This window comes from Talpa europaea (assembly GCF_964194135.1).
Source record: "Talpa europaea genome assembly, chromosome: 8".
In the NCBI taxonomy this organism is placed as follows: Eukaryota; Metazoa; Chordata; class Mammalia; order Eulipotyphla; family Talpidae; genus Talpa; species Talpa europaea.
In genome coordinates, this window is record NC_140075.1 from 56,037,686 (window position 1) to 56,062,244 (window position 24,559).

The 24,559-nt window shown below is 35.1% G+C and overlaps 1 protein-coding gene across 5 annotated transcripts in view; it reads left to right on the plus strand.

Moving 5' to 3' along the window:
- The window catches only part of LRRC49 (leucine rich repeat containing 49), a gene marked incomplete at both ends in the record, with an annotated part of 112,907 nt that extends 94,118 nt beyond the window's left edge, over positions 1-18,789 (plus strand). For all 5 annotated transcript variants that reach the window (XM_084240545.1, XM_084240542.1, XM_084240543.1 and 2 more), the window contains 5 exons: positions 7,636-7,873; positions 9,005-9,190; positions 11,861-11,970; positions 16,377-16,530; positions 18,586-18,789. In XM_084240545.1, the coding sequence (XP_084096671.1) occupies positions 7,636-7,873; positions 9,005-9,190; positions 11,861-11,970; positions 16,377-16,530; positions 18,586-18,789 (892 nt within the window). The remainder of the gene's footprint in view (positions 1-7,635; positions 7,874-9,004; positions 9,191-11,860; positions 11,971-16,376; positions 16,531-18,585) is intronic.
- Positions 18,790-24,559: the final 5,770 nt, after the last annotated feature.

Consider the following 24,559-nt stretch of genomic DNA (forward strand, 5'->3'; position numbering starts at 1 on the left):
TCATTAAGAAAAGGATTTATAATTTCTAGTAAAAGATTTATTTTCAGTCCGTTGAAAGTGTACTGGCAAAGTGAACTTGACTTCATTACATGAGCGATTATTTCATGTAATGAACAGTTAGCTCATGTAATGAAGACATATTACATTATCTTGGTTTGACCCTTTTTAATGTCCTAAAAGCTATTAAATCAGCGAGCCAAAGGTGATATTTATATCTGAAGTCAAAAAACCAAAACTTTAGTTAATAGTGAATTATTCGTGGGGACTATAATGCAAAGTCAGTTACTTATCACTTCCTAGTGGTTATAGATCATTTTTTCAATTTAGTTTGTAGTTATCTGATTCCTATGAAAATCTCTTACATCAAAAGGTAGAAATATTTCTAAGAGACTTTAGATAATAAAAGATCTTATTATATCTTGTATGTGTCTAAACTAGGGACTCAATCCAAAGATTCAGTTTGACTTTTTGAATGTTAAGTCCTTGTTTTACTTTAACTCTCAATGCTATTTACCACAGGTGACACTTCTTTTTTGAAAAGTTATATGCATTGACACATTCACCTAATTTTCCCTTTGCCTATGTAGCTATTTTTTTTATAAAAGTATATGTTGTTGACTTTTTTTTTTTGCAATTGCCCAGATCCACGTTAAGAAGCCAAAAAAAAAAAGAAAAAAAAAACCACCCCAACTAAATAAACAGCATAATATTACACCTAAAGCAACTTGAAAAATAGAAACAAATAAGATCCAAAGTTAGTAGAAGGTAGGTAAGAATGAAAAACAAGAGTAGAAATATAATACACATCAAAAAAGTCTACACAACAAGACCTTCAGAGAGAAAAAAATAAACAGAATCAAAATGAAAGAGGAACCATTACCACAGATGGCATATAAACACAGAAGATCACAAGAAACTATGGACAAATTTTGAAAATAATACAGTTTATGTAGAGTAAACCAGGGAGAAACCAGAGTTGTTGAATAAACTGATTACAAGTATTTAAATTGAAACAGTAGTCAAAACTCTCCCCAAGAACAAGAGCCCATGACCATCTGTCTTCACAGGGGAATTCTATCACTTTAACAAAATAATGTCGGGCCTCCCCGGTGGCGCAGCGGTAGAGCGCTGGGTTGCGAAGCTGCCCGCGGCCTCTGCGGTGCCGGTTCAATCCTCGGCTGCTCCCCGGCCACCGGAGGAGGGTCCCACATGGCGCGCAGACCTCTCCTGCCGCCCACTGCTCCCCTCAGCAGTGTACTTCGGTCCTTCTGCCTGTTCTGCTCCCCACTCTGGCTCTGGTGAATTCTCTCACCCTCCCGCGCTTCTGACTGTGCCCAGTGCATGTATAAACAGAGCAAACAAGCAAACAAATAAAGAAAGAAAAACATGCCTCTATTAAAAAAAAATAAATAAATAAAATAAAAATAAAAAAATAATGTCCATCTTGCTCAAATTATTTTTAAAAACCTAAGAATAAAGTACTCCCTAAAACCATTTTTATCATGCCAACATTACTCTAAAACAAAAATGCAGATAAAGACAACACAAGAAAACTACAGACCAATATTATTAATGCACATTGATGCAAAAATTTTCAGCAAATACTAGAAAATGGAATTCAACCATAAATGACATGGACTATACATCATGATCAAGTGAGGTTTATCCCATGGATGCAGGGATGTTTTAATATACATAACTTGAAACACGTATTACATATGTCAACAAAATAAAAGGTAAAAATCATGATACTGTTAATAGATAGCAGAGAAAGCATTTTACAAGATGCAGTACCTGTTTATGATAAAACTCCTAAAAAGAAAGAAATAGAAGTTATCTGCCACCACATAATAAAGTCACTGTATCTCAAACCTACAGCCAATATTACACTTAATGCTAAAAAATTGAAAGCTTCCCTTTAAAGGAAAAAACAAGAATCCCCACTGCCACCACAACTTTTTAATTTAGTATTAGAACTTTTAACTAGATCTGTCAGACAATAACAAGAAATAAAAGGAATCTAGTTTAGAAAAGGAGAAATGGGGGCCTCCCTGGTGGCGCAGCGGTTGATCGGTGGGTTGCAAGCTGCCCGCAGCTTCTGCAGCGCTGGTTCGATCCCCGGCTGCTCCCTGGCCACCGGAGGAGGGTCCCACATGGCACGCAGACCTCTCCTGCTTAAATAGATAGATAGATAGATAGATAGATAGATAGATAGATAGATAGATAAGAAAAGAAGAAATGACACCATCATTATTTGCAGACAACGTGGTGCTTTATATAGAAAACCCTAAAAATGCCACCAAAAGCTGTTAGAAATAGTAAATGGATACAGCAAAGTGGCAGGTTACAATATCAACATAAAAATCTTTTTTTATGTGTATGAGAAGAAAAATTAAGAAAACAATTTCATTCATGATCACATCAAAATAATTCAAATTCCTTGGGATTAACCTAATCAATGAGGTGAAGGACTTATATAATCAAAGCACAAGGTGTTATTAAAGTACATAGAATGTGATATAAGGAGATGTCTTTAAATACCTGAAGTTGATTTTTAAGTTTGGAGTTGAGGTCTGATCTGTTTGTTTCCCCCCTATAAATAGAAACAGTGCCCTAGTGCTATTTATTGTGTATTCTTTCCTTTTCTCACTGATCTGTAATGTCACTCTGCCTATTTGTTGACAATGGTGGATGTAGGTGGTAGAGTCCTTTTACAGATCTTCAATTATTCAGTCTTACTTCTCAATCTAATCTTCCATCTTATCTGTTCTTTCCTTTTCAGAATTCTAGTAGGCAAGTTGGTTGCCATCTTCATTACTCTTTCTTGTACATTTTGAAACTATGGCTTCCTTTCTTCCTCTTCATCATCTGCACTGTTCACTTCCCAGCTTCCAGAAATTTGCTGAAGCTTCTTACTAGCAGATTACCTCTGACTCCACCCCCCTTGTACTTATTATCGGGGGTTTATACCTTTTCAGTCACTTTAATACAATCTTAGAAGAATAGGTTTCAAATTCATATGCTCAGTCTGTCTGGTATTTTACCTGAAAGTATAAAGCGAAGCATTTTAAATTTTAGAAGTTGTATTATTACATTCTCTGTAATTTTTCAAAAATTTACAGAGTATTTATCTTGAATTATAGAAACCCAGTTCTTTCTTAATGTAGAGAGCTAGTAAGAGGTTTACAACGCTTCCTTAGAGTTCTTATTTGTCTTTTAGTACTACATAAATTTTTCCATTTTTAACAATCCATTTATAGTCTTTAGTATTTTGCAATGCCAAAAAAGTGGCTAATTCTTGTGTTACAATGTCTGTGACCTTGGGCTTATATATGTAACTAAATGTATATAACTAAATGCCTGGAAAAAATTGTCCATGAAAAAATTATAGGCACATAAAGAAAAAGATTCTGTAAAACTTTGGTATATCCCATTAATGATTTCACTGTTCACTGTACTTGGGACAGCTCTATCGTAAAATGACATATTGCAGGTTTATTTTCCCTGCCAGAAATGGGAAAGTGCTTGGTGTAATATTTTCTTTGCTTACTTTGGATGCATGTAGTGTAGCTGGTTTATTTTTGGTCATTTCCTGTCTATGAATACTGTAGTATTTTAGCCAATGATACTATAATAAAATATAATGCATAAAATGAATTTCCACACCTACCAATGTTGTAATAGAAATTCATAAAATATGGTATTATAGGAATCAGCACCACTTATTCATTGGGAAAAGAATCCTCCGAAATATTTTAAGTCTTTCTATTCTAGCCTGTTGTAAAACATCTAAACTTGAAAAAAAACACCTTGAAAAATACCCCTCTCTGAAATATTATTTTTTCCACTTAGACCTTCGAGTATATTCTCCATTTAGCCTAACATCAAAGACTCATTTTAGTTACATTAAGTTAATCACCCTGCCCTTTCTTAGTGTCTTCTACTAATCAAGAAAGCATCAAATATTTTTCTTATTCATTCTTAAGTAGAGTTGAATGAATGAACATCTGGAATTGGAATTAGCCATAACCATCTCAAAGAGAATTCCTATTTGATGGCATACTACCTACTATTATATAATTAATATTTGAGTTAGGCAGTATATTGGACTTCACTGAATGGGAAAGAAATTTTAAAAGATGGATCCTCCATTAAAAAAAAAAAGAACATTTCTTAAAGTGTTAATTCAGACTAGGTAGAGGTAGAAAACAAGATGACACAGTAAGCTACTCTAAAAGTTGGAGACACTATTAACAAATCCCTGTTCTTCATTTGCCACAGTTGAACTATCACTATAGCATACTTTCATTGTCTCTTAAATATCCAGTATATCTGTGTTCTCTTACATTTTCTATAGAATATTATTTCTAGTTTTCATAGCACTTTGAAAAAATATGTATGATCACCATTGTACATACAAGGAAACTGAAACTACAAAGTTATTAAATAACTTGCCACTCAAACAGTTTGTTTATTAATGACAGATTTGTGATTTTCTAGCCAGTACGTTTTCACTACACCATGCCCTTTTTTTTTGGTATGTTTTCTCATGGTCTAGTTTAATGCTATTGTGCTGACCCTCCTTCCAATTTTCTGCCAGCTTGCCTTTCTCTGCTACATTTCCACAAAGTTGAATAGGGTCCTTGATGGCAGGGAGCATATTTTATTCATCTTTGTATCCCTAGGATCACTACCTAGCTCCATTCATGGCACATTGGAGGTGCTTTAAAACTTTAATTGAATACAATCCTATTTATTTAAAAATCTTTTCTGCTCCTCAGCCTATAAGATAAAATCTCACTTTTCAGGTTCATCTTCAGCAGTTACTTCTCTCAAATGTTTCAGTCCTATTGAAACAGTACTAAAAGACTTAAAAGTATATGCAAGCAGAGCTAAAGAGTGCAAAAGGACAGTGACCAAACAGTGTTCAAACAGTGCCAAGACACGGTCAAACAGTGTCAAAGCACAGTGCCCAATGTGGGGAACAGGTCACTGTCAGTGGGTTCTCACCTGTATGTACAGTTGCAAGACCACTCAAGCTCAGGGTCCAACAACAGGGTTTATTTAACAGACAGAAGATTGGGGAAAAGGAGGGTTTTTAAGGCCACATGTGATTGATTGTCTCACCCCAGATAGTGTCTGCAGCGGCCCACGGCAGCAGTCTGGAGGCTGGGGCCCAATACTGAACTAGACACTGACAGACATTACAGCACCAGGTGGTGCCAGAGAACCAGAGGCTTTTGTCAGCTCTTGAGGCTGTGGGCTGAGCCCAGTAGTGCTCCTTGCAGGCAATATCAGAGATAGGGCCAGAGGCAGGTACAGCGGTTGAGTCTCTGAGAGGATCTATGGAGGTCCACTGAATCCCATGGAGATGCTGGATGCTTCTCTTTCTTCAGAGGGCATCTGCCAAATCCTCTGTGAAAGCTGGCAGCAGAGTGACTTCTTTTTCAAAGGTGCTTCTCAAATCCTTCTTCTCTCTTTTGAGGCCCAGAGCAGAAATCTTCTTTGAAGGTGGTCTGACAATCCAAAGGTCAGGAGAAAAATGAATCTCTTCTTTCTTCTGTGGCTGGCAGTTGACTCTTTTTTCTTCAGAGGCCAGGAGCAGAATACTTCTTCGAAAGCTGGGAGCAGACTGAATCAAGCTGTCCCTGATTCTGCCTTATATCCCCTTTAGGGTGTCCCATCCTACAAGCCTAACTGGATTGTTTTCAATCTTGAAGCATTTGTTTGGACCACTTAGCATCAATCAGCTCATTTTCCATTTTTTAATCCAAATAATTAATGGAGTGAGCTTGAACCTGATTGGTCCATTTAGTTCCATTTTAGAATCCTAGAGCCAGATATAAAAGGGGGGAAAGCCCAGCCCAGCCTGAAATCAGGTCAGGGCAGGCTCATGGGCCTGTTGGTTCCAGGGAGTCATGGCTGGAACCTACCTTGTTGGGGCTGGGAGAGGGGCACTGTCCACAGGCGGTGGGCTGAGGCCATAGCACCTCAGCCCAACAAAGCCACCTTGCCCTGTGGCCTCTGGGTACTGTGGGGATCCAGTTTACACTATTATTCAGTATTCCAGCCATAATGAAATTGATCTTACCTGAACATATTATACATAGTTAGGTTTCTGTGCCTTTCTTCAATCTGAGGCCCCCTCCTTTCTACTCTTAATGAAATTTTACTATTCATCTTTTAAAGACAGTTCAGATACTACTCCTTTGAAGTCTGACTTCTCTCCCCTAGAATAGTCATTCTTCTCTGTATTCTTAGAGCATATCATTTAAATATTCATTGTATGACAATAAGAACATTATATTAAAGTTAATGTATATATTTATCTTGCTTTTCACCATCCATATAGATTAGGAACTCTTAAAGGCAAAGAAATCTTTTTTTGCCTCATATTAATTTGCCAATTATTTATGTAACTATATAATTTTGGGAGTACATCATCACACCTTCATATGTGCACATGCTTCACTCACCCTCCACCAATACTCTTGTGCAAATGCCCTATCACCTTCCCTACTCTACGTCATCCCATCTCTGGTAACCAGTATGTTTTTCAGAGTCTAAGAATCACTTTTGTTAGGATTTGCCAGGTTATTTTCTTTGGTTATTTATACTCCACATATGAGAGAAGCCATTCAGTAGTGCCTTTCACTTCCTGATTTATTTCATCTGTTTTGTCCCAAAAGGCACTATTTAATTTTTTAAAATGACTAAGTAGTACTCCACTGAATTCATATAATTTCTTTATTCTACAATTTTTTTATGTTGGCAGCGTTTAGATTGGTTCCATGACTTGACTATTTTGAATAATGCCGCTATGAACAGAGTGCATACTTTCATATTAATGTTTTCCTATTCTTTGAGTAAATACCTAGTAGTGGTACTGCTGGATCATGTGGTGTTTCCAGTTTTATTTTTCTGAGCAGTTTCCGCACGTTTTCTGTAGAGGCCACACCAAATTCCTACCAACAGTGGATGAGTGTTCCTTATTTCCCTTTTTTCTTTTTTCTGCTCTGAGTCTTTGTTGGCCTTCTTTATTCTTTTTTAGTACACACTCAAGTGAAATGGCTCTTTTTAATTAAGTCTAACTTGAGAGTTTGACTTTCCGCCCCCATACCCACCTTGGGGTAGAAAGGAAAAGGTCACCAGGTGCACTTGGGTGGGTGGAGGCAAGGTGCCCTCCACTTTGTTTGGTTCCACTGTGTGGCACTTCCCAAATGTTTTTAAGCATTTTCATATTATATTGTTTTATTATAAAATACTGTTTTGTAAAATTAATTTTTTCAGTCAAAGAGTGAATACTTTAAAGATTAAGAAACTCTTTTTGTATTGGCATGAGAGAATAGCTATGATAGATTGAATGGATTGTCTTAAAGCTAAATCAATATGTAGTACCTTTACTTGATGATTTGGGTTTAAAGATAGTATTTTATTTCACACATGCCTCTTTTTTGACTAGAAGAATGCAAAAACTTCCAGATGTTCTATAAAACATAGTCTTTGATACTCTGGGCTTACTGAAATTAATAAAAGGTGGATATACAATTTCAACTGTCTTTTCTAACAAGTCTTTATATTCTATTATGTACTTTGCATATTACTTTCATTTAGAAGGTATGTTGGGTTTTCCAGGTCTCTGGACCCAGGGCTCACCAGTGCTTTCCAGGGTTTAACTGTCACAGACACACACCTTGTTGAAGTGGATGGAGACACACTTTGTCTGTATGGCTCAGGAGCTCTGGATTCGCTGGATCGGAATTGGAGTGTTCAAACAGCAGGAATGGTGACAACAGTCTCCTTTACTTTTATAGAATTTGATGAAATCGTCCAAGTGCTTCCCAAATTGAAGATTAAGTTTCCTAATTCTCTGGTAAACGTTTCCTTTTAGTAGTATATTTGAATTATTCTCAGTCATGACTCTTGTGTTCAAGCCAAAAACCTGTTTTAAGTTTTATTTATGTACTTTCTATCTGGCAAAAGACTGAGCTTTTGTGTTGATTTTCTGGATCTGGGATTTAAATTAGCATTCATAATGGCCTTGAAGTTTTCCGTTTATATTGGAAATTATCTCTGTAGAAAATAATTCTTTATGGTGTGTAAAGGAGTAATATAATTTTGCTCAATTTATATATTTTTACTGTATAAAGTATTCAACAGGACCTCACATGAGCCTATATTAAATATTTACTTATTGTACCTGCTATTAATGGGGCATATACATTTTTATATAATTTTTACTGTACTCCCTTAACATTTTAAATAATTTTATTAGCTCATTGAAATTATTTTGAGAATTAGCATTTTCTTATTATGGTGTTATTTATTAGTAAGTATCACAGAAACTATGATTTCCATGAGCTCTTCATGATTTTTTTAATCATTGTTTTTCTATTAGAAAGGTGATTTCCTCCCTTGCTCCTCTATAGTTTTATTTTCCTTTTGCCATACCATCTTCCCTCAGGAAGACAGCAGTGGAGACAATATGTTTAGAAAAGAGCATCCAAATTCACAGTACTCTTGCATCAGCTTTTCAGCTTTTGTGATTTGATTTTTCTGAAGGCATTTTAATCAGCCTACACAGTAATCATCAAAATAGAGATGATGATAGCTAACTAGGTGTTTTCAGAAGCATTTTCAGGCCTGTGTTTTTGAAGTTTTGAAACTTTGATTTCTCACCTTTCCTATGAAGATGTAATTTCACTGTAAAACATAGAAGTCTGAGTTGTACACATGCTTTTTAAAAATATTTGTTAATAAATTGGGGGATATGCTTTGCAGAAGGGAAATCATTCTGACTCCAATAGTGAGCGGATTAACGGATTGCATCAATGATATATTAGGTGGCTTAAAGTTATGTAAGTTTAATATATTCAGTTGAAAACATACTAAAACTAAAGTTCACAGTTTTGCCTAGAGAATGATTAGTGAAGCTTCAATGTTAAATATTTTAAAATGATTAAGCTCAATGTTCAGCTCTTGTTTTTGTCCTTTATTATTTCAGCACCTCAAATTCAAAGAAACAAATCTTGTCATGCTGCAGCAGTTCAATGCACTGGCACAACTCCGTCGCATTGACCAGTTAACAATTGATCCTCAAGGAAATCCAGTTGTCAATTTTACACTTTGGAAATATTATGTACTGTTTAGGCTGAGCCATTTTAGTATGCAGAAAATAAATGGAACAGAGGTAAGCTAAATACTAAGTCAACTGTAAAATAAAAATGCCCCCTTTCAGGATAAATAGTTATTAAAATGGTCAAGAATTTAAGTAGCCATGGTAGAGTTTTTAAGAATTATTGCTTTTTAAAATAATATTGTCATTTACAATGTCAAAAAGCTAAACATCTATCAAAAAGTCTAAAGCACTAAACAGTTTTGAAAATAAAATAGTAACAAAGCCATGGTGAACATTAATTATTTTTTTCTCTTATTTGTAAGCATTCAGGAAAGTAAATGTTGGTAGGGTGACAATTTCAAAAGAAAGAACATTTCTGTAGTAACATGATCATTCTATTTTTCAAATTGGTTACAGGCTTCCTGACATGCAAGAAGGGATGGGGAAGTGATATCTAAATTTCAACTAATAAGGGTCATGGTAGAAGGAAGAGAAGAAAAGAGGGGAGAGGGAAGAGAATGTATACAGGGGAGAAGAATGATCTACAAAAAAAAAAAGGAGTTAAGAAGGGGAAATGAAGAGTAAAGATAAAATAAGAGAAAAAAAGATGTGAGAAAAAAGGAAATAAAACAAACAAAACCCAATGTCTGAATTGCTTTGTTGATAGTTTGTTAACAGCACTCTATGACATACGTGTATTGTATAACTCAGGAACCTGAATAACTACAAAGTTATTAGTGAAAAATTATTTTTCAGTTTGATTTTGATTTTTAAGTTTGCCGGCAGGCAGTCTCCCAGCTACCTAAAGACCATGTCTTCTTTAGATATTATTTTGGAGGCAAAGAGTAATTCTCTGTTCTACCTCTACTGAGGAAATTCTACTGAACTGAATTTATATAATCCTCCAAAGTAGGGGCAGGGGGAACAACCCTCTGTAGGTTGTCAGTATTATTGTAATTATCTCTTAAAATTGAGAGAATCTCTTGATGATAAGATTAACTGTAATCAGCTTTACCAGCACAGTGATAATAGCAACTGTATTTCCCTGCAGTTAATGTATTGTAAGTACCTCAGCTTGTAAGTCCAAAAATTCAGCTACCGTGAGGTGAAGAAGAATCATAGAGAATCAATATAACTTATTCTGATTTAAGTTCCAAAAATGTGAATGCTGGGAATATTCGACATATCATTAAAAGACTTCAAATAAAGCTGCATATCTGATCTTTGACAATATTTCTCATTCTCATTTGTATAAGAGAGAATGTTAACTTTGGTAGCCAAATTGAATTGAGTATATCAAAAAGAAAACATGGAGTAATGGCCTGTGCCAACCACTAGGTGACTATAGTAGACCAAACATCTTAGTTGTCAGCTAAGGGTAGGATTTGAGGGAATAGCAGCTGCATTAGCTATGAAGATCTAAGGAAGGGCAGGGAAGGGGAAGAGTCAGTCTATACTGATTGATGTATACAAATACTTGTGAATTGTGGAGTTTATTTTTCAGAAAATGTCCATTAAGTGAATTATATATAGTGTTAAGAATGAACTTTTTTTAAAGTTTATTTGTGCATACAAGAACTGGGGTACAAGCCAGAGGTATGGGGGATAAGAGGATTCACCAGAGACAGAGGGGGAGCAAAACAGGCAGATGTATGAAATACACTGCTGAGGGGAGCAGTGGGTGAGTCAGGAGAGGTCTGCCGTGCTATGGGGGTAGCTCCCTGGCCGGCCAGGGATCAAACTCATGCTACAGTGGCTGCAGATAGTTTCATAGGTTGCGTCTTAATCCCTTGCGCCACCAGGGAGGCCCAAGCATGAATTTTAAAAGACCCCAACTTTATCTCAGAGTTTCTCAACCTTAGCTTTATTGAAATTTTGGGCTAGACAATTCTTTGGGAGCTGTTTTGTGCATTGTAGAATGGTTAGCAGCATCCCTGACCTCTACCCACTAGATGCCAGTAGCACCCCTTCACCAGCTGAAACAAAAGTGTCTCCAGACATTGCCAAATGTTCCCTAGGGAACCCCTGATTGGGAACCACAGAACTGAATAGAAAAGCTAATAGTATTTAAAATGCAAAGAACCTTATTTTATATTAAAGAAAATATGCTCAGATGTTAATCCAAGTCCTGCTTTTAACTTATAGTACTTTCTTGGTTGACAGAGGAATGAACATTCATAAGGAATATCTGTATCCAAGTTGTTCCTTCAAGGGAGAAAGGCAGATATAATTTCAAAATGAACTGGGATGTCCTTGTTAATTCAATGACATTTCTATCTCTGAGGAAGGAACAAAATTATCCTTACTGGAGCAAGGTGTGGACAACACCTTGACTTACCTTTGATAAATTATTCAAATAAATCAATTCCATTGGCACTTGAGAATTTCCCCTCCTAAATCATTCTGCTACAAGAACCTCTAGGATTTCTGAAAAATTCATGAAGAATTTAGGTTACTTCAAGTGTAATTCTCAGGAAATAGAGCTTTTAAGTCAGAGCTAACTGCTTACATCCTGGTTATCATCCACTAACATGAGTCATATTTGTACATCTTCATCCTAGTTACCTCAGGGAAGAAAATGGAATATCAATGACCACTGTCTTCTTATAGGCCAGACTAAAAATAAAATTTTCCGGGACTAAAAATAAAATATTTAATCTGGACATATCTTTGGAGTTATGTTAGTTGTATCAAGCCCAGAGACAGCATCATTTTTGACCCCTCTTGATTGTATCTCTTCAGGTGACACAGAATGATATGATAATGGCTGAGAGGCTCTTTGGGATCCTAGCTCATGTAGCATCTTCTGAATTACCCCAGTACCGTCTGATTTCAATTCTGGGTGATGCCAGGTAACTTTTCATTTTGGTAGTTTTTATAGGATTAATGTTGCACTCAGAAAAGGGAAAAATGCCACACTATTTATGCATCCCACAAACGTTTACCTTAAATTTATTTTGTTCTTGGTCCTATTTAAAGTGTTGGGGATGTAAAGGTGAATTAACACAAAGTCACTGATCACACATGATTTATAATCTAATAATTATATATAAGAGATATATGTAAACAATTATGTTTCAGATTCTATGAGAGAGAGCTATAGGAGAATAAGAGAAACTATTTTGGAGTAATAACAGGGAAGGCTTCTCAAGGGAGGTAAAAATGTATTTTGTTCTTCAGGAATGAATAGGAATTTTTCAGGTTGAGGATATGGGGGAAAGAGATCTGTAGAGACACAAGGAATTATAAATAAGTCACTGCAATTCACTATTGTGAATAGTGATAAGAAAGGAAGCTAGGAAGATTATGGACTGATTTTGAAGCCTTGCAATATGTATAAAACAAAATGAAAACTTGTGCTTTGTAATTAAACATAACAATAATGTGATTAAATATTGATATGTTCTAGAAAGGCTGCCATTTGAGCAGACAGACATAGAAGAAATAGAGACCAACCAAGGGCTAGTCTATAGATTATGAGGAGAGAGATTCTGAGGGCCTGAACTAAAAGAATGAAAATGGGTAAGAGGATAATTTAAAAAATACTTAGAAAAGCTGACTGATATAGGATGTGGCAAGGATGGAAGGAGGAAAGCCATGGATGGATATCAGTCATGGTTCATTTACAGATACAGTTCACTTTGGCTAGAGTAAGCAAAGCACATTTGATAGAGAGGGAATTAGTTATCTACAGAATCATTGCAAGGAGTGGGGAAGCAATCACTAGACTGGGGTTCTGGAGATGACTCCCAGAGTGATAGCACCAGGGAAACTGCTGCCTTTGCTACAGCTAGGATCTGCATGTTCCCACTGCAAGGTCCAGGATCATACAACTTCAACTACTTTAGGCATTAGGAAGTTCCCCACTGCCCTCCCCAGATCATGGCTCCAGAGCCATGTTGCACAGCTATAATTATACCAACTGATTGGGTATCTGGTGTGATACTCCTCATTCCCCATTTAGTTCAGTTCAGATTGTAGATCTTACCCAAGAGTAACTGATGGGTAGACTGAAAATCCTATAGAATGACTCTGAAAAAGAAAACAACAAACACTTAGAGAAGTAATACTATTAAGCAAACTGTGAATGCAAGAAATAGGAAGCATTGTATTTAAGAAATGGTGTGAAATTAGTCAAAATTCTTTGTTTCAAAAAAGACTAATTATAATGTAAAAAACAATAACTTGAAAATAAAAATCCCAGAAAGTCATAAGAGAAAGACAGAGTTGTCTTAGTTTATTTCCCTGTTTGGGAAAGAGAATAGATACTACGTAATACCAGAAATACAAGTTTTATATCTGTATTAAATTTTAAAGATTTAAAAAATTTAGAAAAAAAATTAGATGTATACTTTCTAAAATACTAAAAGGAAAAAATACTGATCAACAAAAGGCTAAAAGTGGAAGTTAAATGAAAAATGAACATGGTAGTTATCACTGTAAATCTTAACAAATTAAATCCTCCTATTTATATATTAATAGTAGCTCTGAGATTGGATTAATGTTTATAAAGGTTGAAAACAAAGAAAAATATGTAACAGGAAAATACCAAAAACCACAAACAAATATGGGAATATTAATATCAGTGGTAATAGAATTGATGACCCCCAAAACTGCAGCCAACCAAAAAATACAATAATTATGAAATTTAATGTAAACAGAATTCATATATTCTGCTTATCAACAAGTACAAATATATTATGGCCAATTTATTTTCATTGTGACAGATATGAATCTATTTGATTAGCAGATCAAATAAAATTAAACTTGGAAAATAGTAAACCCAAAATGTATCCAGTTATAATTGGAAAAATGGAAAAACTGGAGAAGCAATACAAAATAGATTAAAATAATGAGATGTCATTTTCGCCAATGAGATTGACTTGAAACTTTAAAAACCAATACTCGCAAGGTTCCAGTAGTACTCAGGGCAGTATACGCTCTACACTGTTGATGGAAGTATATCTTGATGCAGACTTTGGGAAAGAGATAATTTGGCAATATTTATCATATTTTTTTATCTGAAAGTTGTGGTTTAAAAATACTGGGAACAACAACAACAAAATACTGGAAACATATCCAATACTCACACATATGTGCACAGAAAATTTTAAAATTTGACATTGCTTTATTGTTTGTAGTAGCCCAGTTTTGCAAAGTAACTAACTGCTTAATAATAGAGAGAGCTAAATAAATCATGATACTTCTCAAATATGGACCTAGTATTTCTTTGATACCATCTACATTACAGTTATAAAAATTTTTTTTAAAAAAGGGAAAAAAATGATTGTGGTAGACTTCCTGTTCTAACATAAAATGATCCAGTAACAGATAATGAAATGAAGTAAAGCACCAAACAATATACTGTGACTCAATGTTGTTATGAAAAATAAGTATCTATCTAAACACAGAGGCATTCAAATGGAGCTGAAAGAATGTACACACCTTGAAGGGCATGGATGTTAGGAGTGGGAGAGCTGGTGGAGTAGTTGAAGAGTGGTTCTCAAGTTTTATGCTGTGTGTTTATGCAGTTTGAGGCATTTCAAACTGGTGAGTTAGGTAGTTTTGACCTATCCCTTGCAGCAAAAACACCTAAAAGAATGAAAAAAATAAAAATTCCATTAAAAAAAATTGTAGAATTGACAAAATATAATTATTAGGCCAGGCTCTATGGGAAAATGAGAACAATAAGAAGTAAGGTGAGCACAGAGCCTGTGTTTGACCTTGAGGCATTTCAGGGAAACTTATGTTGTGGTTTTGCTAGCTGCAAAGAAGGAAACTTAAGACGCTCTCTAAAGTGGTGAATAAAATTGAGATCTTCCCATATTAAGCTAGAACCCCAATGGATATGCTACAGTTAGGGTGATCATATGCTACAGTTAGGGTGATCAAGAGCGCTTAGGATGCTCTCTAAAGTGGTGAATAAATTTAAGATCTTCCCATATATAAGCTAGAACCCCAATGGATATGCTACAGTTAGGGTGATCATATATAAATATATCCTTTTTCCCTACTCTCAGAATTTTGCAAGAAAGGTTGCCTTGATATGATCAGAAAAGGGGGGAAAGTTGTGTATAAAAAAATTGTGATGAAAAACCAGTGCTCTATAGTTTGCAACCTGAATTGGTAATACATGGGTGGTTTAAAATAATATTGAAGCTTAAATGTTACTATCTATAGTTAAATGGGAAAAATAAATGTATCTCCTGTGGAGTAAGTTACTTTCATTCTTTCTCAAAAAATCCCCATGGATAATGTTTACAGACTGTCAGGCAGACAAGAAGAAGGGAAAAAAAGTGCTGTTTTGTGTCTGTCTTTGCCAATTATTAGTACCAATGGTAGACATGCCTGGAGACATTTACCTGGACCCAGGAAATAACACATACTTCCCATACACATTCCCCTTTTTTAAACCAGTATCACAGCTGTGTCAGTCCTTAGGGTTATTATGATTGCAAAATGCCTTTTGGTAAGAACCATCAGGAAGCTTAAAAAAATAGAGAAAATTTAAAAGATACATTCCTCTTCTGCCGTCAAACTTCTGTTCACACTAAGTAAGTTCATTTAGAGACCCCTTAGTGGTAGAAACCAGAAAGTGACTTGATGGAGAATGAGGTGTAGTCCTCTAGAATTCTGTGCTTATTGGGCTTCAGGTAATATTGTAAGAAGGAACTGTTTATGGTCTTCATAATCAGATGAGGCTTCCTGTTTCCTTAATTACTTCCTACTAGGATTTTGCCCTGATATGGTAATAGTTGTAAGTTTGGGGGTTTTTGTTTTGTTTTTGCATAAACTTAAATCAGTATCCCATTCCATTTTCTAGCGATGAGTAATACTACTGAACTGCATAATGGAATTATGAACTATTTGATTTATAAGAGGTAATTATTTTATAGAATATAAAGATTTTAAAATTTTGGTCTCTTCTATATCTTTAATTGGGTTGTTTAGTGCTCTGTGATTGTTTAAATTTTTGTATTGATTTTTAAGTTAGAGTTTTTTTTTTTTTTACTTTAGAAATGTTTGAGACATGTTTATGTTGATTAATAGCTATGAACCAATAGAATTCGGATTGAGTAGCTTAACCAGTAGAAAAATTGGGGTACCTAACTGAACTCAAATAAATAACAAACTCAGACTCATGAAACAAAAAATCAAAAGAACATATGCTCCCCTGTAAAATCAACAAAAACTAAACCTATTTTAATAAGTCTGATAAGTAACTCAATTTCTGAATCTCTTCACTGTCTTTCTGTAGGAAGAAGCAGTTCCGATATCTGCTTGAAACCAAAGGCAAAAAACCTGGCATTGTCAATGAAGAAAACAATGATAGCAAAAGACTTGTAGGAGAAAACACAAACCGTGCTACACTAAATTATACCACAAGAGACTTTTATAATGAAAAGCTAGAGGTAAAACTACCATTAATCTTTGGAATCTAGTGCCTGGAAATATGCTTGGGAATGCTGCAGTTATACAGTCCTTTCTTAGCCAGTTAAGATAGCCTTTTTTGTTTTGGAATGTTAGCAACCTTATATATAAGCTTGGGGATAGTAGATAGCAAGGCATTAGGAAGTAGTAGACCACAAAATTCTAATAGCCTTATTTTAGCAGAAAAAAATATTCAGAAGAAATTTGTACAAAAAATCTAGAGCATTGTAAGACCAAGGGTTCTGATTACTCTGGTTTAAAAAAAGGACTGTAGGCATGCTGTGACGGTGTAACTAACCCACGGTATGTGTGTGTATGTGTATATATGTGTGTGTGTGTGTATGTGTGTGTGTATAACATCTGAAAAGATGTTCAGATTCTGCTTGAAATTCTTCCATTGCAAGAAAGTACTTCAAGTGATTCGGTATATCACCGAACAATTTCAACTTATCCATATTAAGCTGAAATCTGTTTCCTATAGCTTTTATTTCATCATCCTAGTAAACATTGCCTTGTGTAGAAGAGAGAATAAATCTCTTTCTTATGAAAACTTCAAATAATTGAAGTTAATACCTTGAAACCTTCTCTGTATTCATACTTTCATCCACAGATCATGTACTGAGCACCTATCACACACAACACTTGGGCGTCAAGAAGTCACTCTCCTGCTCTTCATGAATCTCCTATTCTAATGGAGGTGATAGACATGTATAGGGATAATAATACATTATTGTATCAAGAGAATAGAGGAGGACTAGCTTATGGATGTCAAAGGAGACTTTCTAGACAAGTTTCCTGATATGTCTTTTTTTAATTATTATTTTTTAATTCTATATATTTTTTACATCATTTTTCATTTTTGCACAATGTATGCATTTTCATCTTGATTATAGTCCCCATACAATTCTCACCCCCCCTTGTTTTGATCCCCCCCCCACCTCCCCCTGTAGTGTGTCTCTGGTTTATAGTTGCTTGTGACTGGATCAAGAAGATGTGGTACATATACATAATGGAATATTACTCAGCAATCAAAAGAGATAAGCTCATGCAATTTGCAGCAACTTGGATGGAGCTGGAAGGGATCATGCTCAGCGAAATAAGCCAGAAAGAAAAAGAAAAATATCAGATGGTCTCACAGCAGGAATTTAGAAAACCTAAATAAGGGACCAGGAAAAAGACTAATTATAATAAAGTAAAAATCAAAATCCTGATATGTCTTAAAGAATAAAATGTAACTATATGCCAAAGAGAAAAGGGCATGCTGGCAAATAGCATAGTATGAATAAAAGACTATGGAAGCACTTGATAGATAAGGAAATGTCCAGAAACTGCCCATTTCATTGTTGTTGAAACACAGAGATGAAGGTAAATGGTATTAAAAAATGAGACTGGAAAAGTAGTAAAAGGGGTATGGGAAAGTCATTGGATTTAATCCTTTGACCAATATGGGATTCCTGATGTTTCCAATAGAGTGGGGTATTATTTCTTTCCAATGCCAAGTTCTGATTCTTAGGCTTGTATGAGCTGCTTCTTCCTCCTTGCACACCTTCCCCCACCTTTGTCCACATTCCTAAGCCACATCAGTCAGTGTAATGTGCTGACTGTGGTTTCCTAAAATATAGAGTGAATTCAGAGAATGGATATTTAAAGTATGTGCTGAATATTAATGGACCTCCTATCAATTGAGATTGTTGGTATCAGTATTCAAATACATTTACCACTAGAAGCCATGATTTTGTGATTCTGATGACTTGTTTGAGCTAAATTGCCTGAACTGAAAAAGAAGGAAGGGAGAAGAAGTAGCTATGACCCAGTTACTCCAGTCTGAAGCCCAGTGGGAACAGTTGGAGTGGACAGGGCGTCCTGTTGCTCTTTTCTCAAGCGGCGCTCTCTGTCAACAGCCTCGAGGAAAGTATTCCTGTTCTGAGGGATGGGAGTCAGTATAGATTATTTCAGGTTTCTCAAGTTTAACTCATTGTTACTTTGGCTTTAGATTAGTAGTGATTTAATGCGAGTTTTTTCTCTTTTTTTAATAGGAAATAAAGGAAAAAAAGAAATTCTGCAAGATGTATATAGAGGACCTTGTGAAGGAAGCCACAGAAATCAACATGAAAAATGAGGCTCTGCAGAAGCTTTGGCCACAGATGTTCATTGAACTCGTTAGGGATGCCGTCATGGAAATCCGCAATAAAAATTCTTATATGAAACTTTGCCTACAGCAGATAGCTGAGCAAAAGTAGAAATGTCTTTTAATTACAGTTGATTTAAGAAGTTTTATTTTTGAAGGTGGAAACTAGGTGGGGGAAGCATGTTAACACAACTGTAACACCGTACACACACTAGAAAGACTGGCATCCAAGCAGCACTGCTTACTGTTCATAGCTGAAGGGGAGGGAGGAAAAGAGGAAAATGAGAGGACGGGAGAGTTCATTTCCTACATATGTCCAAGCAACCTTTGGAATCTAAGTAATTTTTAGAGCTGGCTTGGGCCTTGAAATGCACTGCACTTTCGGTTCTTGCTTTGATCAGTGCCCCTGCTGTAGCCCAAAGCACACTGTGTTTGCTCATGGTTCAGCATGAGTTGCTTCTACCTACCTTCAGCTGAACATTTCCAGTTATTTGCCTTTTTATTTTATGTTATGATTTCAAAACCAAAAATAAGTTTTTTTATGCGTGAATTATAAACTTATTAATAAATTAGTAAAAAAAGTGTGTTTGCCTCTTTAATCCAATCATATTTACTGTATATTCTAATATAGCGGGGGAGGAATCCTTTTATTATATAGCAAGAGGTCATATTCTTCTAGGAAGGCATCCTCAGGGTACCACAAAGGGAGGGTCTTAGGGGTCACTGTGTGCCGCGGACCAGCCCAGCAGTGGCGGGAGATTGAGACAATCTCAGGGTTGAATGTGAATGAGCAAAAGGTGATCGAAGGAATTAGGGCGAGGGACAAGAAAGAATGACACACAGACACACTCAAGGGAGAGTGAAAATCTGAGTGCAATTTATTGAAAGCAATCTTCTCTTTTTATACATTTTTACAGTAATTACTTCATTGTGTTTTGCACAGTGTCTGGTTAATCATTTACCAAGGCATAAGTGCATATTGTGTCATATATCATTACATCTTGCTTATTATCTATCAAGAAATCAAGTGCAAATCAAGAACATTTCTTACTCTAATCTCCATACTGGAGGTTCACTCTAGCACATTTGCATTATGATTACATTGTTATTATTATTTTAGTATTATATTTTTCATATACTATTATTTATTCTTATACCTTTGTTTGGCTATATTATTTACTAAGTAATAGAATCAGTTTCCATGGCTGCATTCCTTTACTATGATCCTTGTTACTGGCAATGAGTAACAACATATTTTGGTGGTGCCTTAACAACGCCCAGGCCTAATTGTTCCAGTTATTCGTCATGGCTGAAAAGGTGGGAACCAAATTCCCCTCGGGGACTGCGTCTGTCTTAGGTTGTCAGAATTCACTTCCTGATCTTACCCGTCATTGACTGTCCAGTCCAGCGCACAGGGGCAGGGGGCTTATTATGCCACACTAGCACAGCCACCCAATTAATGCGAGATTGTGGCAATTGTCACATTGCTCTCAGGAGCCGCCACAGTTCCCCCTTTCTTTTTAAATTGAAGCTGCAAAATGCATATCACGACGAAGAATCTTCAGATTTTTGTTAAGTAGCTTTAAAAACACAGGCATTAAAAGGCAACCAACCAAAACAATGAGTGTAATCACTCCAAATGAAATTAAAAAATGCAGCCAATTTGAGGGAGCCAGAGAACGCAGAGAATCAGAAAATGTAGAAGCAAAATCAGACAATGCTGGTTCAGACAAATGCGCCTGGCTCATCGCAGAGATTTCTGCCTGAAGAGATGACATATCATGACTAGAGTCACTTTCACGCCAAACACCAAGCAGATTTTTAACAAAATTCCAATCAAGAGAAGAATTATAAGGTTTAGGTGTAACACAAATAAATTTAAATTGTGCATGACAACGAGTGGAGAGAAGTTTTTTGATTTGCTGTACTTCCTCTCCCAGTGCCAATACAGTTTTTCTAAGAGCATTAAGCTTTTGTTCCATTTTTCTATCTATGGAATGTTGCAAAGCAAGTGCCAAAGTTACATTTTGTGTAAGATCATTAACAAAATGTGCTGTATGTGTTTCCTGTACCAAGGCAACAGATGATGCTGCAAGAGAAGTAACAATTGCAATCAGGGCAGTAATATGTAAAATAAGCGTAGCAACAAAATGTTTAGAATGAATTAAAGCATTGACTTCCTGAATAATTTGTAAAGCAATATTGTCAAACCATGGGGTATTTTGTAAATCCACAGGTAATATAACATAAGAAGGTCTATTTAACATAACCATAGTAGAAAAATTATGAACAATATTAGGAGTTAGGCAATTAGACAACACACATTTAGAACAGGTGACAGAATAGGAATTCCCATGGCAGGAAATGTTCATTGTGTTGGCAGATCCAAAAAGCAATGTATAGGGGTATTCAATGCAGGCACGAAGATTGAAATTTCATACGGCGTAGATATTTTGTCTGGTGCTAAAAAGTTTGATAGTATTCACAGCAGCAAAAAGACGAAAAAGTTCAAGTAAGCACGAGTTCCATTGGAAGTGGTGAAGAAGTAGGTGATCTGTGACTTTTCAGGTTTCAGTCAGTGCAGAGGAGGAACCAAGGTGTTGGTTTAATTTAGCAGGGACCAGATGGGTGAATTAGCATCATTAAACAAGTATTAGATAAATTAATAAAAAGGAACAAAAAAATTAGAGTACCATATAGATACTTTGTACATTTTTTACATAGAGGTGACTCAATATTTTTTTTTTTTAATAAACACATTTAAACAAAGTAAATTATTAATATTTAACATAATTTTAAGGCATATATGCCTTGAATTATATTATAAAATTTGAACTAGTTTTTGTTTTCCAAAAATTAAAAAAAATTTTTGATAGTGATTGTAAGATTTGTTTTTATGAGAATTTATATAGGCGCCATTTATAATTAGTCCTCTAGAGGTCAAAAACAAAACAAAATAAAACAACACAAAACAAAACACAAAGACAGACAAACAGATACAGAGATCTCTTGATATATATATTTAAAATTTTGGCCATATGTATATAATTTAAGAGATAGTTATTTTATTAATTTTTGTGACGTCACTGAGGTTTTTTAATGAGTTAAAAGCTAAAAACTGTGCAGAAAATAAGTATTTAATTTTAATTATTATTAAAGACCTTGGGCTCGAGACCACAACAATCAGGCAGTTTTATTAACTTTTTTAGATAAGAGAATATTTTTTGAGTTTATATTTTTAAGAAGTGATTATTTGGCTTTAGGTTGTCAATGTTTTATTATACTGAGAGCAAGTATATATTAAAACAAAAAAGAATACTGTTATTTTGATAACAGAAGAAGAGGGAAATTTTTACAGTTTGTTTGTTTTTAGGCTTTTATTAAAATTTGAGGTTTGAATTTAGCTCAAATATGTTTGTATTATTATTTAATTTTTTTTTTTTTTGGTTAATTAATTTTAACAAGAAATTTAACCTTTTACAGGTCCAATAAGTAAATCTAAAAACTTTTATTCAACCAATAAGCATTTTGTATAGCTTGTTAGCAAATTTAAAATAACTCAGTATTTTTTTTACTTAGACAATTTAGACTTTAAAATTTAAAAAAAAAAAAAAACATAGGGAAATAAAACCTTTTTCCTAGAATGAACCAAAACAGTTTAGTCCCCCACAGCAGGAAGGCAGTAGAGACTTGCCAGTGATCCCAACACTGGAGAAAAAGTCCAGGCAGCTGCTTGTTGAGATCAGGGGCAGCCCCCACCCATTCGTTGCAGTGGGTTTAGAATATCATTATAAAAACCTTTAGTTATATTATATAGTTATATTTAACCATTTTTTATTACCTTAGCAATAGTAAATGAACTTTAAATATTATTATTTAGAAATATTTTATTTATTTATTTTAAAAGAATAAATGGCCTAACCACATACTTAGAATCAGAAAACAAAGTTAAAGGCTGAGCAAAATGCTCAAGTGTCATAATGACTAATTATTTCAGCCTGCTGAGCAGAGACATTTTTAGAGACTTTTTGCAAAGGTTTATCTCTAAGACTATAAACTGCAAAGACTCCAGATGAAGAGCCATCAGTGAAAATGACCTTTGTATTGGGTACAGGTTTAGAATTAATAATTTTTGGAAAAATAAGTTTAGTTTTTTCTGCAAATTTCAATAATGGATGTTGACGCAAATGAAATTTAACTTGTCCTGAAAAATTTTGTATGGCAACTCCCCAATCATTATTATTTTGCAATAAAAATTTAAATTGTGTTTTGTTATATGGAATTATTATATTATTTGGATCTCTGCCAAATAATTCTCGAGACCTCAGGATACCTTTTATGATTAACCAGGCACACATTAATGGATATGCAGTGACCACACGTGTTTGTACATGTGACAAGTGCAGCCATTCCAGGATGCCGTCTTGCCATAAGCAAGCTGTTGGAGTATAAACAGTCTGAATAATTAATAAGTCCCAAGTTTTTGAATAATTCACTTGAATAACTTTTGCTTCAGATAATTTTTGTTTAACCAATTTAATACTCTGCAATGCTTCCTGAGTTAATTTACGAGGAGATTTAGGGTTTGAATCTCCCTGTAAAATTGCAAAAAGTGGATGTAAATTTCTAGTAGTAATTTTTAAGTAAGGTCTTATCCAATTAATATTTCCCAATAATTTTTGGAAATCATTCAAAGTCTGTAGTTTATCAACACGAATCTGTAAATTTTGTGACATAATGCAATTATTATATATGACTTTTCCTAAATAATTTAAAGGTCTATCTTTTTGAATTTTATCAGGGGCCACTACTAGGCCATATGTAGTCAATTGTCCTATGAGATGTTTCAATATTAGATCCGCAATTTCTTTCATAGGATGACTTAGGAGAATATCATCCATATAATGAACAATGTAGGCCTCTGGAAATTTTAACCTTGTCTTTTGTAAAGCTTGATCTACAAACTTTTGACATAAAGTAGGAGAATTTTTCATACCTTGTGGCAAAACCTTCCATTGATAACGTTGCCACGGTTTCTGAAAATTACTAGATGGAATACTAAAGGCAAATTTTTTACAATCATCTGGATGTAATTTAATTGTAAAAAAGCAGTCTTGAAGGTCAATAATAATAACATAGCTGTTTTTTGGAACTGCTACAGGAGAGGGCAACCCTGGTTGTAGGGCCCCCATGTCTTGCATTGTGGCATTTACCGCTCTCAGATCCTGCAATAATCGCCATTTGCCAGATTTTTTCTTTATACAGAAAACAGGAGTATTCCAAGGACTCGTAGACAGTTCCAAATGACCTTTAGCTAATTGCTCTTTAACTATAGTTTGAATAGCCTGGATCTTTTCTGAAGTAAGGGGCCATTGATCGATCCAGACAGGATTTTCATTTTTCCAATTAATTTTATCAGCATATTGTTGAGTTTCAATGGCCCCTATAAAAAAGCCTGTTCATCTATTACATCAGGGGTAACTAAAGACACTTGTAAAGATTCCATAATATCACGTCCCCATAGGGAAAACGGCAAGGCAGGAATCACATAAGGCTGAAACTTTCCTTTCTGTGACCCCAGTTGCCAAGACAACATTTGTGAGCTTTGAGCAACATTATTGGCCATGCCCAATCCAATCAGTGTAGAGGAAGAATTTAACACAGGCCAAGCCGCAGGCCAATCTTTACCTGCAATGCATGACCGGTCAGCTCCTGTGTCTAACAATCCCATAATTGGGTGTCCATTAATAATTAACTTTTTCAATGGTCTTTCTTTTGTAATATTTTGAGTCCAAGCAATCACATCTGTGGACCCAAAACCTTGTTCTCCTCTTTCTTCCTTCAAAATTGGGTTTGGTAACTTAATATAAGAAAGCACAAGA